General features: G+C 37.3%; 1 protein-coding gene across 3 annotated transcripts in view; it reads left to right on the top strand.

Annotated features, from left to right (window-relative positions):
• Nucleotides 1-19,558, top strand: part of Cdh12 (cadherin 12) — a 993,285-nt gene that overhangs the window by 692,669 nt on the left and 281,058 nt on the right. For all 3 annotated transcript variants that reach the window (XM_076551719.1, XM_076551718.1, XM_042261391.2), the window contains exon 4: nucleotides 16,678-17,090. In XM_076551719.1, coding sequence (XP_076407834.1) covers nucleotides 16,860-17,090 — 231 coding nt within the window. In that variant the 5' untranslated portion in view covers nucleotides 16,678-16,859. The remainder of the gene's footprint in view (nucleotides 1-16,677; nucleotides 17,091-19,558) is intronic.

Raw genomic sequence — 19,558 nt, 5'->3', positions numbered from 1 at the left:
ACTGCTGGTTTATGTGCTGGAGGAGAAAGCACGAGACTCACAGGTCAGCACCAGTACACTTCGTTATTCAGAGTGACAGCAGGAGCCTGTGTATCAGCACTTTCTTGTGCTTGTTCTTTAAGCCTTGAATGCCACAGGTGATGTGAAAATGATGAAGTGGCCTCTGCACACACAGTGAGTTACCTCACAGGTGGGGACCTCTGCGCTTAGAAAATCTGAATCACTTTTACAAGTCCTAAGCCTGCTTGCCCTTTGCCCTGGAGGGAGACTTTATCACTATTTCTCAGAACTGAAAGATACCCACTTCAGTCCTATGATACAACCTTTCTTTGTCTCCTGTAACCATAGAATGCTTTGGAGCCAAGGCATGGTCAGTGCCTTGTTTGTGTGACGACAAGAAGCCACACAGGAGATGCAAGGAAAATTGTCTTCCCTTGGTTTCCAACACCATAGAGAAGAATGGGAATTATTGCTATCAATGGGCTATTTCTCTTTCAAATACAACAAGGATTTTTTAAATCAAAAGCTTGACTCAATACATTTTTTTATTTATTGCTTGATAAAATTTATACATTTCACTGGAACTTTACATTTTCAAATCAAAACATTATTGTATAAAATAGGTGATTAATTTAAACTTTAAATTCAGTGGATTTTAACTATATAAAAGACTTTCATTTTTATTTCATAGTTGTTCAAAGGATAATGATGTATGTTCCTAATCCCCTCCAAATTTGTTAAAAGCCACAATGTGACATGGGGCATATTATTACATAGAAATCATCTATAGTAGATCATCATTTCTCTCTCCTCCTCTCCTCTCCTCTCCTCTCCTCTCCTCTCCTCTCCTCTCCTCTCCTCTCCTCTCCTCTCCTCTCCTCTCCTCTCCTCTCCTCTCCTCTCCTCTCCTCTCCTCTCCTCTCCCTCCCTCCCCTCCCTCCTTCTCTTCTCTTCTCTTCTCTTCTCTTCTCTTCTCTTCTCTTCTCTTCTCTTCTCTTCTCTTCTCTTCTCTTCTCTTCTCTTCTCTTCTCTTCTCCTCTCCTCTCCTCTCCTCTCCTCTCCTCTCCTCTCCTCTCCTCTCCTCTCCTCTCCTCTCCTCTCCTCTCCTCTCCTCTCCTCTCCTCTCCTCTCCTCTCCTCTCTCTCTCTCTCTCTCTCTCTCTCTCTCTCTCTCTCTCTCTCTCCCCTTTTCCCTCTCCCTCTCCTTCTCCTTCCCCCCTCTGGGTTTCTCCCTTATTGCCCTGACTGTTCTGGAACTAGCTCTGTAGTACAAACTGGCCTCAAACTCACAGAGATCTATGTGTGGCACCAACACCTGGTTATCCTTTCTTATTTGGGGTGTCTCAAGATTCCGTTTCCACAGCAATCAAATCACTGTGAGTGTCGTTGGTGGACTGTGAGCCAAACTTGCATGATTATTGTGCTCCTTGGTGCTTACCTTTGTTAGACACCACCATTACAAATGCGAATGGACATTGTAACCAATGCCATTGCCAATAATATCACTGCAAATCCATAGTTCTTATCAGTTGGTTTTGTATTTTAGGGTTAGTTCCTCATCTGTCTTTTCTTTCCATACTTCCACAAAACTAAACTTAGTTAGTCAAGTATATGTTTCATTACAATCCGTTCTCTATGCTTTTCCTCTGATGACTGTCATAAAGTCTGACAGATGATATATTATTCTTTTTGGGGGGGACAGGGTTTCTCTGTGTAGTTTTGATGCCTTTCCTGGAACTCACTCTGTAGCCCAGGCTAGCCTCGAACTCACAGAGATTCGCCTGGCTCTGCCTCCCGAGTGCTGGGATTAAAGGCGTGCGCCGCCGCCGCCGCCGCCGCCGCCGCCGCCGCCGCCGCCGCCGCCACCACCACCTGGCGATATATTATTCTTAAATTGTTGAAATTATCCTTTTCAAGATATCTCCTGTGCCATGCTGTTTGTTTTTGACATTTTTTAAAGACGTATCCATGTTGCTGTATAGGAATCTAGTTCATTATTGAATAGATTATAATTCTGACTTTATTTTGTATTTCCATTGCTTTCATCATGCACACTTACATCCCTCTTTGCCTTTGATTAATGCCCAGTACTATGACAGGAAATCTGCATCTGCCTCTCCTGTGGATTCCGTGGGAGAACAAGCCTCAACTCAGACCTGGGTTTTAATGAAATTGGCACATTTGGTGCTTCTGTTTATCTTTTTCTCTCCCCTTTCCTGTCTTATATTTATGAACAAGTATACTATTTATCATGTATCAAGAACTTTAGTATAATTTTTGCCTCTGTCATGGATCAACAGGCAAAACCTCTTGTGCAAAGGATAGAGAGAGGGAGCTGAGTACACATAATTGTCCTCTGACCTGGCAAACACACTGTGCCACACACAGACACACTGTGCCACACACACACACCGTACCACATACACACACCATGCTCCCCACACACTGTGACACATGCACGCACTGTGCCACACACACATATACACACACACACTGTGCCACACACACACACTCACACACACACACTGTGCCACACACACACTGTACCACATACACACACTGTCACTGTAACACACACACACACACACACACACACACACACACACACTGTGCCACGCACACACACTGTGCTACACACACATACACTGTGCCACACACACACACACGCACACACACTGTACCACATACATACAGTCACTGTACCACACACACACATTGTGCCACACATACACACTGTGCCACACAAACACACACACTGTCCCACACACACACACACTGTGACACACACACACTGTGCCACATACACACACTGTGACACACACACACACTGTGTCACATACACACACTGTGACACACACACACTGTGACACACACACACACATTGTGTCACATACACACACTGTGACACACACACACACTGTGTCACATACACACACTGTGCCACATACACACACCATGCCCCCCACTGTGCAACCCCCCCACACATACACACTGACTGTGTAACACACATGCACTGTACCACACATACATACTGTGCCACAAACACACATACACTGTGCCACAAACACACACACACACATACACATACACACACACACACACTGTGCTACCCACACAAACACACTGACTGTGTAACACACACACACACTGTGCCACAAACACACACACACACTGTGCCACAAACACACACACACATACACACACACACAAACACTGTGCCACCCACACAAACACACTGACTGTGTAACACACACTGTGCCATACACACACACACACACACACACACACACACTCACATACACACACACTCACTAATATTTAAAATTAGACTGTAAGTGTATTATACAACTTACAAAAATAATTAGACTTTCTCATTTATTATTTCTCGTGACAGAGATATTTCACATTGAAAATGGAGAAACGTATGACAATTCATAAGCCTCTCAAGTGAAAACGTATTTTAGTGTGTCGAATCCTCCTGCTACAGTGCTTGCAAGGGCTAATTTTGCCATTCTGGTACTTAGGTTTTGCTTGTAGAAACGTGGAGGCATAGCAAAATGAGTTCCTTTAGGAGTCTAAACAAATGTAAATGTTCAGAAGAAAAAGAAGGCAGGTTTAAAATGACCAACCAACCACAAAAACCTCTTTAATTTCATCTTCTATCCTATTGTCTAAGTAGGAAACACTCCCCTGTTACATCCACAATATGCTAACTTTGGCTTTGCATTTCTATTAATATGTGTACAGGATTCCTGTCTTCACTAGGAGTGGGAGCCACTCTGAAATACCTGCATGAGACAAGGGGTGTGTGCACACAATAAAATATTATTACCATTGTTGGACAAAAACATGCCCACAAATTCTCAAAAGAACTTTTTTCTTCAAGAAAAAAGTGCTCTTGGTATTTTTTGTTGGTTTTGTTTTGTTCTCTCTCTCTCTCTCTCTCTCTCTCTCTCTCTCTCTCTCTCTCTCTCTCTCTCTCTCTCTCTCTCTTTTCAGCTTGAGGCAGTAGAGGAATAGAATTTCAGAATTTTGGGGATACAGAAGACAGCTTCATGTTAGCTTTCATTCAGGAGATTCAGATTATAAAGAACAGTGTCCAGTGTCTTTAACTTTCTGTAATGAATAACTAGCAACATGAAGTTTTAGAGAAAACCCGTACTTTAGAAATTAGAGAACATTGTCACACATGTCTTCATACTATTTGACTTCATTCCATATATTGATTAAGGTCATGTACTTAGAAATGTGTTCAATCTGCTTAAGAACTAAAGCCAAAACTGTGTATCACTCTTTGTACCCAAATACAATCCAAACATAAATGACCTTCTCAAAGAATAAAAGTAGCAAATGAGCGTAAGATGTAGAATCATTTAGGGAAACCATTGTAAATTTACTATTAAAACCAATTCCCTGATGACTTATTCCATCTATTACACACACATATAAAAACCTGGATATACTCTTCACAATATAGAAGAACAACACAATATTAACATATGTGTATAAGGATATACATAAACATATACATATAAATAAGTATATGCATATATGTGTGATATATAAAAAACATGTACATGCATATATACATGTGCATGCTTGTGTGTAGATAAATAAAAGATAGATATAGATAGATGATAAATAGGTGGATGATAGATAAAACAGACAGACAGAGATAGATAGGTAGGTAGGTAGATAGATAGATAGATAGATAGATAGATAGATAGATAGATAGATAGATAGATAGATAGATAGATGATAGATAGACAAATAAATACACATTCTTACACTGAAGGGTTGAGTAAGTTATTTATCTACTTACCAAAACACATTGACATCACCCAGTCCTCCTGAATATGACATTATCTGGAGATAAGATTTTCATAGACATAACCAAAATAAAATGGAGTATCAAGATTGGTTCTATTCCAACCAATGTGGGTATTTTGTTTTAAACAAAAGTCAGAACAAAACAGACTCAGCAGGGAGATGTTGCTGTTTCTTAGAGAGAAGTGGAGCCATGGAATGCCTGAGGCCTTGAGAAACTGAAAAAAGCCATGGAACTGACTCTTTGTAATTGCTCACAGAAGAAATTAATCCTGGCAACATCGTTATTTCAGATTCTAGTCACCAGGAGTATAAGACAGTACATTTCTATTGTTTTAACTAATGAGTTTCTCAACCTTCCATGTGGAAGTGCTAACAAATTAGTATATACCCCACTGGTAATTGCAAATTACAATAGCAGCCAGAGACATAAAAAAAATATATATAAGTGCCTTAGATGGTATTGGGAGCACAAGCCTGTAATACAAGCCATTGCTGTGATGAAGCTGGATAATTTCTATGAGCTCAAGGCTAGCTAGATCAACATAGAGAATCATAGACAAGAGGGCCTTATCGTGTGTCAAAATAAACACACAAAAGGCACCCAACCAATGCTTACATTGAAGCTCATTGCTTTATTTTTTAATTTATTTAAGTGTAAATAATAAATATCCATCTTGTGTTATACCCAATGCAGTATAGATGTGATAGCTATTTACTAGAGGAGTTTCATAATAGATTGTTTCATTGCTCAATATTTAATGCTTTAGATTTGCTATCAAATTTTCTCCTAACTTTCCATTATGAATTCAACAAAAATGCAGCCTCATTAGGGAGTGCTTCTCAGTTGATTCAGCTTCAATGACTGCTACTCTTACAAGTGCACTATCGATTTTACTTCTAATTCATAATGATGCAAAGAGCAGTATCCTGACAAATTCATGTCTTTTGTCAAAAACCTGAGTTGAAATGTAGATGTGACTTCCTTTAATTATGCAGTATCATTATTTTATACACTTCTATTTATACATTGGTGTTTACATTTGAAAACATTCACTACGTCACTACATGTTAACATTCTATGAGCTAAAAGGAAACACAATGTTCTGCATATAGTTGAGAAATAGACACACTATGCAAAGCCTGATGTCTTTTAAAAAATAAAATCTTCAATTGAGAACAATTTTGAAAGTACAGAATTACATGGATTTCATGAGAAGATATATTAATCTGGAAAGCAGTCTAGCACTTGGATTTTATTAGCTGTTTAGTAAAGCAATAAATGATTAACTGCATAAGAAGTGGTAAAGATCCTCCTGGCAATAGAGAGGGAATACAATGCAATTTATGAAATTAAATAGAGGCTTAGCATCTGTCCAAGTCAATATTCATTTACTTGCTCACAGCAGCAAAGAGAGGGTGGTTTATTTATCATCAGAGTAAAGCTGTGTTGCAGAGCAGCTGCACAGGTGTGAAATTCATTTCTCCCATCTTTGTTTTGGGCTTTTCACTCTAAGAATGAAAGCTATATGCATCATCCTTTAGAGTTCAAAGTTAACAAATATTTCACCTGCTTGCACAATATCACAACTCCTTAGGGAGAGAGAAAGAGGAAGGAAGAAGAAAAACAGTAGCAAATAAATAAATAAAAGTGTGAATAAATAAGAGTGATTGTTGGATCTTCTTCCAGGGGACAGGATGCCTCAAGTTCAGAGCTTAGAAGCTATCATAGATGCACAGCTTTCTGTTTTCCTTACACTATCACCCATTTGCTGTCATTTCGTATGGAAGAAGGAGCAGGCATCTATATTCATTTGTCAAGAGGGCAAAGATCCTATGTAACTCACAATGGGATCATTTCTGCAGAGTCCCTGATGATATAGGTGCCTCTCAGTGTCTATTCCTCACTCTACATTGTTTCCTGCTGTGTACCAAAGGGCATGAACAAAGGACATTATATGTCATCTCCTGAGGAACTTGTTTCCATAGTAGAAATTTATCCCCTCCCCCCCCCCATGTGTGTGTGTGTGTGTGTGTGTGTGTGTGTGTGTGTGTGTAATGGGAGGGAGGTGAGAAGAGAGACAGCAAGAATATGTCTAACTGGCTTCTTTTCTAATAAACCCACATGAACATTAATAACTTTTATCTCTTAACCAGGGAAGAAATTATAAGCATCTCACAACATAAGGAATCATTTAAAATTTCTCCTTACCCTGTAGAATATGAAAAACAAAGGGCAATATCATGCAGATATTTTAAAGTCAACACTGTAATATGGTAACTTATTATCTGAATATGTATGTTTTTGTGTATAATTGTAATACGTTCTCAATGGCAAGGCACAGACAAGTCAGTGGCAGGATGCCAGTAAAACTGAGTAGAGGCTAATATAATCACTTCCGGGTCTGACATTCGAAGATGAATTTGGCACATCAAGAGTTCACTCTTGAGAAAATTCAAATTGTAAGAAAAAGGGTGTTGTGAGTCTTGTTTGATCTCCAAACTCTCTGGCATCATTAAAGAGGGAATATTTGGTGATTACTCAGGGATTTCTCCTCTTTAGAAACTTTTCTTCCTTTTCTGCCACTGTCTAATACTTGCAAATTATCATCTGATGTCTACATCTAGTCCTGAATGTATCTCTCACCATCCTTCCAATAAATCATATGAAACAATACTCTGCACTTAAGAGTTTGATATTCAGGTGATTTCTTTCAATAACTGATTAAGAAATATAGTATTTAAAGAGACAAAAATGTTTCTTGATTTCTGGAAATCCAAGAAATAGTTTTGTATCTCAAATCTGTTAGTAGAGATATTTATGTCATTTATTAATTTAAGCTCATAGCCCTGTAGGAGCTACTTATAGCCTGAAACAATTTAAATCAGGACTTGCTGAAAAGTCCCTTCTTACATGTAGACCTTTCTTACAGTCTTGATCATATTGCTATAACTGTACTTTAATCTAAGGTTATACATCTATGGTTCCTAGCAGGTCTCTTAGTGCCTGTTATCTGACTTCTTATCATAAAGTGTCACATTTTCCTGCTGGACCATTCTTCCTTATTTTCCTGGTGCAGAATTTGAGTTTAACTTAAAATCCTAAATTCTTTTAGACATACATTACCTCATCTATGCAGTGTCCCGTATGTAGATTCTGTGCCTTTGAGATGATGAATTAGTCAATAATTACCTATACTAAAGTTTGTATGTATTATAAAACATGCCTACTATGACTCAAATACTTTACTTCCTGTTCTTTCCACATTACTCCTTCTACATAATGTCAGGCAGAATACAGATTGTTTCTTTGTTTTTCTGGGTTGGTTGATTGGTTTAGATGAACTCTCACCAATTCATCAGTAAGTTCTTAAAATGTTTCTAAAATGTCATCTGTCCACTCACACTTAAGAAAAGTCTTCAACATTTAAGTAATTACTTGCTAAATGAAATTTGTTTAAAATCATTTTTTTCTTGAAAATTAGCATTAATTGTCCATTAATCTTACAATGGATAGATAGATATTGATGTATCATATTAGTCCCTTAAACATGATCAAATAATACAATGATGATATGACTCAATTTTATTCTCATAATTTATTTATTTACCTTTTGGTTCCTGAGAAGTGGTACTATGCCCCATGTTGAATTTCACATTTTCCTCAATATGTTTTCTTTCTTGCTTATAAGAAAAAAGCAGTAGCAGTGATTTTCATTTCAGTAGAACCTCAGGCACTTGGCATTGTTTTGCTTCCTGAACAACTGTGGAAGGAAGCTTGGAGCAGTAGCCTTCATGACTCACAGTCACGACATCAGCAGTGTGTACAAACATCTTAGTTTTACTTATAAGAGGCAACGGATTTTGACTTACTGTCTGTGTCAGTCAGTGTCCACTGCTGTGACAGTTACCTGAATAAAATAAGAGGAAACATTCACTTTGGCTCACAGTTGTTGTTTGCTTTTTACTTTTTTAATTCTAAACAGGGGTTAAATCATTCTATATTGCTGGCTAGAAGTGCTCTCTGGTGGTTAAAATGCCAAGCAATTCATTCTTCTAGGAAAAAAACAACAACAAAACAAAACAAAAACAAACAACAACAACAAAAAAAAAAAAAAACAGGTCATTTTACATCTGTTTCTTAGAATCCAGTTGGAAGAATTTTTTTTTCTGTAATATAGGAATGAATCACCTACAAACATACTTTGGACTACAAATTGTGTTTTGTTTCCAATAACTTTTTAAATCTCATTCAAGTTCAGATTTTTCAGGTATGCAAGCGCCAAATAGTGGCTGCACATTTTTTCTTTTTTTTTATTATTAAGAAATTTTCTATTCTATTCATTTTACATACCAACCACAAATCCCTCTTTCCTCCTTCCTCCCGCCCCCCAGCATTCCTCCCTAACCCACGCCCCATTCCCACTTCCTCCAAGTCAAAGCCTCCGGGGGAACCAACAGAGTCTGGAACATTCAGTTGAGGCAGGTCCAAGCCCCTCCTCTACTACAGGGGTGTGTTAAGTGTCCCAACATAAGCACTAGGCTCCACAAATCCCGCCCATGCACTAGGGACAGATCCTGATCCCAGCAGCAGGTCAAGCTAAACAACTGTCTCGTCTATGCAGAGGGCTTAGTCCAGTCCCATGGAGGCTCCACAGCTATTGGTCCACAGTTTATGAGTTCCCCCACTAGTTTGGTTTGGTTGTCTCTGTAGGTTTCCCCATCATGATCTTGATGCCTCTTGCTCCTAGAAAAGTGAACAAGTAGAGGAGTCATGATAAAGTCATTGAAAAAAATAATATAATTCCAGTAAAGGAACTGTAATTCACTCATAGGTTTAAATGTTCCAGTCCCTTATGGCATGGGGGAGCAGAGAAGTTCCCTTCATAAAGCTTGTGATATAGAATGAGGGCTGTCTGTCCAAGCAAGCTTCTTCCTTGCATCATCTTTTATTCTAGCCCGTAGCAGTTTTCTCTGGGTACAGGCCAGGGAACTCCAACAGGTCTGCTTTACTACTCTTCTAGACAATTTATTCCTATCAAATCCTATAACTGAAGTACAAGTTAACTGCAGCCACTATCCACTTCTGTTCTTAAGACAGAAGAGTTATGGTTTGGGTACCACAAAGATCTTGCAGCGTTTCCTTCTAGGGTGGGTTGAACCTAACCCAATAGAATTCCGTGTATTCTTAGATCTTTAATTTAACCCAAGTGAAAATTTAATGTGAAAAATGTAGAGAAAACTTTCCATAAATATACAAGTTAAATTCTTCAAATAGTATTTTCTATCAGTTACACTCTTGAATTATTTGATTTTCCTAGAATCCTCAGGAGTCAATTGTTTCTATTTATATCTGAATAAAAGAGGATCCAGAGGACACAATTTACAACATTAAATCACATTTTTATATTTTATTTTAAGGGAAAATATCATGAAAGGAAACTAATTTTATGGTTGACATCTTAATAATTTCAGGATTATAACAGTTTTCTTGCCAGGTTTTGACAAGGGGAAAATTATAACTCCATTTCTGTTATTTTTAATAAATTCCACTTCCAGTTGCTACTATAAATTAAGAAGGCATTTACCCCAAGAAGAGGTAAAGAAAATTATTCCTTATTTGTAATTTTAAGTTTCTGAAAAATACTTCCACAGAATACTTATTTAACATAGACTACAGATTAGTAATATTTGTTTTCTTCATCTTTGAATAATTACCTAGTGATGAACAGTATTAAAGTACTACAAATAATCCAGAATTGTGGTTCAAACCTATCTTAACAAATTCTACCTTGGGGAAAGTATTTTCCAGTGTAATTTATAGGAAGTCAGTCCTTTATCAAGAAAGTGCAATGTTGATGTCTCTCTGGGCTCTGGAGACACAGTTAGAGAAAGTGTTTTTGTCAGTGTGTGTTTCTTACACTGCCTCCACTGTTCTGATATATGATGTCTGCTTTCCAACTCCTGCTTCTGCTAAAAGGGATGTTTGCCTCCCTAGACCACACCAGACTACAGAATCTTAAAGCCATTCTGGCTCTACACAAGATTAAGAATAATAGACAAGCATACATTTTTAAAGAGTTCATGTGAGATATGGCACATGGGATAAAGCATACCTTTGGCAAAACCCTTTATAAAAATTATGTCTCCTTTAAAGGTCCATAAGACTCTTGACAGCTCAGAATAGACCTACTATTACTTTTATCAAGATACCTTTGGTCATGGGGCAAGTATACTCATGTTAATGGTGTGATAGCTTTGCCTTTTGTTAGGTTATGTTTTATACAGCCAGAAGTTGTTTCCAATTCTTCTAAAACAAAACAAAACAAAACAAAGACACACAACCCCCCAAAAGACAAAAACAGACTCCTTCCATGTCCTTGCCTTCTTTACTGTGATGTAGTGTTTTAAAAGCCCCACGTTAGACATACGTGACCAGATACTGCAATCTGCTGGGACTGCCATCATGCACCGAAAAGATTGGTTCACCTGCCACCTGAAGCTGTGCAAACAAAAAATTCAGATGGAGATTACAAAGATAAGGCAGCAAGAAGAGCTCATAATATACTTGTACACACATTGCAACTGAACGAAAATTTAAAACAACTGCATATAACTGTTAACAGCTCTACAGATAGAAGAAACTTGTGTACTCTATTTCTAGAGTGCAAATGCCACTTGACAGTTACCTAGCACAAAGCGGTGGCATGATTTCTTTTAAAGTCTAACACAAATGTGCCTTCCTCCCGAGCATGTCTTTCTATTAATTATTTAATTAACCTATTTATTTATTTTTAATGATTCCAATTCTGGGGGTCATCCTTAAGTTCTTCAGCTGTCAGGGAGATCAGGCAGCCTGTGAACTCACATCTCTGACCCAGAACTGCATTCCCATTTCAGGTGAGCTGCCAAGAAGCCAGGCACAGCTGGAAGTGACCTTCCTTTCTCTGTGCCACACTTACTCCCTGGCTTAGCACTCTTTTGACGCCTTGCTGGCCTGATTAGCTGAGCTGTTAGGAGACCTTGGAGAATTGGCAGCCATTTTCCAATCATGGGAGTGCACCACTACTGTCAAATAGTGATTATTTTTCTGCTACCTCCTAGAATTAAGCATACTCCTCACATCCCAAGGGTGAAAGGTGGGAACACAAGATCTCTTTCCTTCAAAGTGTGTATATTAATCTGATGGCTGGAATGTCTCGGTTTCATAGAAAAGCAAAGAGAGCCCATGAAAACTTAAGGTGTGCAACACTGAAATGCCTGTTCAATTCTGTGGAAATAATTTGGTTAGGCTTTTAAACAAATACTGTCTGTTTTGCTAGGAGTTTAAGCTCTTCATTTTTTAAACAACATTCTCATTGATTTACAATTAAGCAATACATTTAAGGGTGTGAAACCTAGGGTTCCTCTTCCTCAATAAATCCTGCTTATGGTCCTCCCTTTTATCCTGGGTACAGTTTTAAGTCTGTATTACACCATTTCTTCCATGAAATGTGTGTACTACCAACTATTTGCAGACATTGAATAAGAAGCACTGTGTAGAGCAGTATGTTTTCAAAGGTTAGCAATAATCTCTCAATAAGTAATTTATCCAAACTTAGTGGACACTTACCAGAACCAGTAATATTGTATCTGGACACTAAGACCTATAATCTCATGACCTCAGTTTCCATATATCCCCACAGACAATGAAAAATAAGCTTATTTATATTCTAGCCAAATGCATGAGATGTCTGAGGTTCTCCCCATAGTGCCCATGATCATCTTTTAATTTTCAGAATTAGAAGCTGAGAGACAAATGATAGATACAGATACAGTTTATATTCAGTTTTTATTCACAGTTCATTCTGGGCTGAGGAAATGTGGTTTAAATTATGACAGTAACTTTGAAGAAGAGAGAGAGTTTGTAGTATATAACATCCACACCATTGTGGGGACTGGAAAGTTTGCTAAACCTTTAGATTTCATTCCTTTGGTAGAAATAAAGTGGATGCTTTTAAGCACTTTGTTTTGTGAAAGGTTTTCATGTAGGCCACTTTGGGCTTGGACCCCCTATGCAGTTAAGAATGATGCTGAACTCCTGATCCCCCTGCCTCCACCTACCAAGCATGGGAATTAGGTGTGGGCCACATGGAAGTCCCTTCAAGATCTGGAGGATAAACATACTACTTTTCACATAGAGAAGGAAACAGGTGTCTTTTTTTTTTAACAATGTTTCTTCCTTAGCCAAGGCATCTATATAGGATCATTATTAGAATGCTGGAGATTTTGGAGAAGAAAATTGAGAAAACAGATATAACTTCTACTTCAGAGCTTCTCTTCTTCGAATAGTATGCCCCAAAGATTGAGCATAGTTTATCATATGAATGTTCCTTTGATAGTAGCAGAATTAAAACTAAAGTGTTTGAATTCAAGGTCATGGTGGTCCATATGGGCTGTTAACTTCATAATTGTGAACTGTAATGTGATATGAGGTAAGCTCTGCATTCTGAAAAAAGTTATAGTTAAGTAGTAGATTCATTGAAAGATGTAAGATTGTATGTTGGTCTGTCAGCCTATACAATATCACTAGCAAGGATCATCTAAAAAGCAAATGAGCTAGTAAGTATTCTGACAAACACAACCATCTAGGTTTTTTTATTTGAGAATTTCATCATGCATAGAATGTGTTTTGATCAAATCCTTTCCCATTCCTTCCCCTCAATTCCAATTCCTCCCCTAATCACTCCTACACTTCCCCCTCCCCTCTAATTTTTCTTGTGTTCTCTCTCTCTCTCCCCTTCTCCCTCCCTCTCTCCATCCTTTCCCTGCCTCCTCCCTTCTCTCCTCACTGAGTCCACTTTGTGCTGCCTAAGACCCATCAAGTGGAGCACTAGTAGCTTCCCAGTGGGCGCCTTTCTGATGAAAACTGACTCCTCTTCCCATCGCTAGTAATAATCCCCTCATTTAGAGGTGAGATTATATAGTGTTCTACTTTAAAATGAAAAGACAAGATAATCTGATGGATATAACTAGGTACAATCATACTGAGGGAAGGAGAAAGGGGGTGCAAAAATTTGGAAAGAACAAAGCAAATTATGATGACAGGTGCATCTGATAGGGGCTGAAAGGAACAAGAGAGAGTTGGGTCTAAAGTGAACAGCACTGTGCTCCACTCCGATCTTTTCTTTGGCTCTAGCTCATTTGAATCTTATGACAATATTTAGCGTTCCTCTTCTGCTTTAAAAGGAAAAAAAATGCAGATCTATGATACACGTTTCATCTTGGTAAATTCAATTTGAAAATGTGTGAGAGAAATATGCCTTTTAGGATTTGCAAGCAAATAAAAACTAGAAGTAAATGTTCTCTGAGCTTCTAATGGATGTGATCATAGATATGATGTAGGCCATGCTAGATATTTGACTTTGGATGTTAAGAATAAAATCATTATGTAGAAGTCACATTTTCTGATTAACCTTTTTTAAAGTAGTACAATCCAACAGAAAATTACATAAGCCATAAGTGTTAGCTGTGTACCCAATTTTAATTTTCTAGTAATCAAACTTACCAAAATAACAAAAGTAAACAAAAGATATATTTACCTAGATAATGGTCACATTATATTAACATGTAATAAACATAGAATTTTGTAGTATTACTACACATCCTATTTCTTGTACAAAGTAATTAAAACTATATAAGTTAAAATGGGTTCTCATTTTGATAACTACTTCCTAAATTTCAAACAAATAGCCTAATTATTGCCACTGGTTGCCATATTGGATTGGATAATGTAAGTATAAGTTAGCACTATATAAACATTATGTTGTCTAGAACTGAAAGAGTTTATAAAATAATTTTGAATTTGTCAGACCAAAAAGTCAGAATCATAAAGAAATTACAGAAAAATGATGCATCCTGCCTCAATTTCTGCTGACAGAAGTGCTGATAAAGAATACACTCAGAGGAGATCTCTTATCCACTGCCTACCTCATGTCTTATCTCACTCATGGTAATATACTCCCACATCAAATGTTTAGAGCATTTCTGAATAACATTTTTGACAGTGTGAAATGATTAATAATTGAGTAAGTTTGGGGCTGAATTAAAGTCGACTGGCTGACAAAATCATCTCTCTCTGTCTACACACATACACACACACATTACTTAATATATATCCATATATTATAATTAGCAAATAATGCAAAACTACCCTGGCTAAGCCAAATATTCTCTTACAAAACACAGAACTACTGCTATATTTTTACCTCTTGTCTTCAGAATGTGTTTTATGTATTTTCACATTGATATAATTTGGTCTGTTTTATTTAATTTTCTGTTCATTTGCCTCTTCTTTCTGCCTTAGCCAAGGCAAAGGATTGTGTCTTCCTTAATACCAATGCTTATATATTGCAATTAGGCAAATGTTATTATATTAAAATGCATAATATATTTATTTTTCTTTATTTTGATACAGTGTGTGTGTGTGCTGTATGTATGCACATGCAAAAAGCCTAGGACTTCCAATTTCATTTACATTTCTGTGCAGGGAGCCCCTGGGATGTACCTGCCTATACCCCTGCTTTTTTTCTTATGCTGAGGTTACAGGACAGAGATGCCACAATAGATTCTCTGAAGGTTTTGGTGACATAGACACAGGTCCTCATTCTTGAGCAGTGGACATTTTATTTACTCAGCATTTCCTATCCTTTGAAATTCTTATTATGAGAAAAATGTTTCAAGCTCCTTTCACTTGAACACATAGTAGACCTTTTATTTAACAGGACACCATTTCTTTCTCCTCTAGCACACCATATATTGAATAAATTCTCATGTGTTGTTTTATGCTGTACTTTGTAAAAAAAATCTCTTAATGTTTGACTTTCTATTGGTCATTTGTATCCCACTGGTTCCTGCGGCCCCATGGTCCCACAGCACCTCAGACCCAAGTAAACACACAGAGTCTTATATTAATTGAAACTGCTTGACCATTAGCTGAAGCTTACTACTGACAAACTTTTACACTTAAACTCAGGCTATTACTGTTAATCTATGTGTTGCCACATGTTCTGTAACTTTACCTGTGTGCCATTACATGGTGGTCCCTGGATGGCAGCCTGGTATCTCCTGACTCAGCCTTGCTCTTCCCAGAATTCTCCTTGTCTGCTTATCCTGCCTATACTTCCCGCCTGGCTACTGGCCAATCAGTGTTGCATTAAACCAGTATACAAAAGCATTATCCCACAGCAGTCATTTCCATTGTTATGAGATCTTCCTTTTCTATTTAATCATCTTCAAGCTCAATGGTATAATATTTTCAATTTTCTAACTTCAGAAGAGTGATTAAAAATTATTTCTTGTCTTTTTCTTGTCCGAAGTGTTTGTTCTCCACCTTGGTCTATTTAACTCTGATCAGAACATATTTGTAAACAGTTGGAGACCCATTTCATTAGCATTACTTGGGATGGGAGGAGATGTGCCATTGTCTATTAAATACTAGAATGAAGAGTTGAGATGCTTAAATTGCACAGGATAGCTGTACAGAAACAATAATACCTAGGCATGATGAGCTAAAAATGCTACTCTAACTCAATAATCTACCTGTAAAATATTAATTTATTTCCTCTTTAGGGTGATCATTAAGTAGAAATGTATGCTTCTTTTGTCAATAATATATACTTTGCTTCATTGTAATTGAAAATATTTAAGTATGTATAAAACTTGGGGTAATTAATCTAAACTAACAGGTTGAAGAGGATGAGCCACTCATCAATTAATCATGTTTTGTTCAACAATAGTAGATGTAATGATAGTTTCTATGAAGGTCACAGTGAAGTTTTATGAACTTGATGCATGTTTATCTATTTTATAGGTCTCTTTAGATGGAATGTAATAAAGCAGAGGCCTCCAGAGCATCAATGTGTGAATTACTATCTCTTCACTAAAACGGAAAGCTCAGTGGTCACAGCCACAGACATCTCAACCCTGGATCCCACGACTCTACATTAAGTACTGGAGTATTTATTACTCTACTGTGGGAGAAAGCCTTTGCCAATGCTTACAAGGAACTCTTTATGTCTGCTTCTCTGGATCCTGTTTGATGGAGGTCTCCTAACACCACTTCAGTCACAGCCACAACAGACTTTAGCCACACAACCAAAAGAAAATGTTATCCACCTTCAGGGGAGACGATCCCATTTCCAACGGGTTAAACGTGGCTGGGTATGGAATCAGTTTTTTGTGCTGGAAGAATACATGGGCTCCGAACCTCAATATGTGGGAAAGGTAATGCTGTATTTCTTTTTACAACCATTTGATAGGATGGGAGTTGGGGGTATGAATTATGTATTGCAGATGGATGTTTTGCACAAGAGTTGAACAAACCAGTGACTAGACCACTGTAATTGAAATGCAACAGACTTGGTTTCTCTTCCTGAGTCTAGCCTCCATAAACCTTGCAATATCCCTTTCCCCCTTCTTACTCCTATTTTCCAGTTCATCTATTGTTTTGATAAAAATAGTCTATATTTTGTTTTCATTTTTGATGACAAGAATTTTAAATGCTTAGATTACATTAAAAGTGTAAGGATAGTGTATTACTGCTGACAGACAGGATGTACTTGTTGTCCATTTCCAGACTCAAGGACAAATGGCCAAGCATAAATACTATACGTTGATCAGATAGTCCTTCCTTTTGTGATGTGTTCCTACTCCTTTCCCTTTAAGATGTGACATACTACATAGAGTTTATTTCTAATATGTTGGTTTTGTCTTGCTCATGTTTCACCAACAGTTCTCTTGAATGTATTATTTATTTATTTACTTACTATTTATTTATTGTATGTGTATACCTTTCCGAGTACAAATGCCATATAGTGTGGGTATGGGGTCAAAGGAAGGGTTGGGTGAGTCTACTGTCTCTGTTCACCCTGTAGGTTCTAAGGATAAAACTTCAGGTCACTGTGTTTGGCAACATACCAGTTTAGCCGGCTCTCACTGGCTAGCACAGCACACTCATTTTTTTTACTTTTTTTTTTTTTTTTTTTTAGTACAGTTACAATTTTATTAGCGCTTAAAAGAAAAACACCCAAAGGCAGACAAATATCAGCAGCTGTATAGGTGCATAGAAGAGAAGACTGGAGAAGAAACTAAAAATAATAATTAGTTAATTAATTAACAAAGCAAACAAAGAATAAAGTAGCATGTCTTTTGAGCTCCTGACATGGATGTCTGCCACATGGCAACCATCACATGATGAGAAGGGGGATGCAGTGAAAAGTGAGCAAGTCAGAGGTATGAGAGCCAGCATGCTTAAGTTCTTGTCAGCACTGGCAAGAAAGGGCTGAAAATGAAATAGGAAAATTAATCTAACCTTCTGAGGAAAGTGGGAAAGCCCATCCCAAACTCGTGTATCCTCAGACTGACTTATGGACACTATGCTAGTGGACAGGAATTACCTTACATATCTCTTCAGCATGCCTTATGGTGAGTGTACCTTTCTTCCTACTGATGTTCTCTGTTCCTGGGGGGTAGTTGGAAGTCCTTTAATGAAGTGATTGAACAGAAAAACTGGAATATTAGGTCCTCACCTAGGCCAGAGATTCCTTCTCTTGACCACCATATTTCCTTCAATAGACCATGGTTATATCTCTAACATCTGGCTAGCACTGTACACTAATTTTTACCACTTTATGTTTTAGTCCAGTTAAATTTTTGAAGAAGTAATCATTTAGGAGTTTGGAGAATCTATGCAGGATACTTTTACCTGAAAGGTCTAGCAACTGCATAAATAATTTTGCTTATGTTTTGTTTGTTGCAATGTGACCGATTTCAGAATATATAGAATGTATGTTTTTATGAAAAACAACAACAAAAAGCTATTCCCATCAGAAAGTAATTACTTTACTTCGATTATGTGAATTTTCTATTTTGTAAAAAATAACTGTTATTAAGATATAATTACATCAGTTCCCCAACTCTCCATATTGGCCCTAATTCTCAACCTTTTGATCTTTTTTCTTTGATTATTATTACTATACATACCCCACACACACATGCACCCACGTATATAAATACATTAATGTATTTACTGCAATCTGTTGATAGAAAGACATTAACTTATTTTAAAGTAAATCTACAAAGAGAAGTTGCAATAATAGCAATGAAATAACTTGGAACTAACTGTATAAATAATCATATTTGATCATTATTTAAGGTAAGCATTCTGAAACCCCATAAACTAAGTAGAACATAAAAGATAGACAAAACAGGCAGAAAGTCACTGAAGCCCAAAGAGTCACAATCAAAACAGGTTACTCTCAGTGAGTACAATAATGCAATAATGACAAGAAAACTCTCAGACACTTTGGAGGTTGTACCTATAGAATGCCTAAGTCTCTGAGGGTAGTACACAAAGCTTATGTTTATATGATCCCACAATCTTATCACATAAGCCTAACAGTTAATATAAATATTTTAGGTTATGATTATTTCATGTAGTTTTTTTTTACAATTGTGTTATTTATTTATTTGATAGAATTAGAAATTCAGGGTAATAACAGGAGAATATGGTTTTCCAACCCTGCTCCACAAACATCCATTATTTGAGCTCTGCTTCTGCCTTCTGACATCACCTGAAATTTCTTATCAAAAGAATGAAGAGGCCATCATATTCTTCATTTTTGACTGAGAGAGATGCATAGACTTCAGTAACCAGAACTGGATAAAAGTAAAAATTGGTAGAAACTTTTGTG

This window comes from Peromyscus maniculatus, chromosome 15 (assembly GCF_049852395.1).
Source record: "Peromyscus maniculatus bairdii isolate BWxNUB_F1_BW_parent chromosome 15, HU_Pman_BW_mat_3.1, whole genome shotgun sequence".
Classification (NCBI taxonomy): Eukaryota; Metazoa; Chordata; class Mammalia; order Rodentia; family Cricetidae; genus Peromyscus; species Peromyscus maniculatus.
This window is presented reverse-complemented; position numbering and strand designations above follow the sequence as displayed.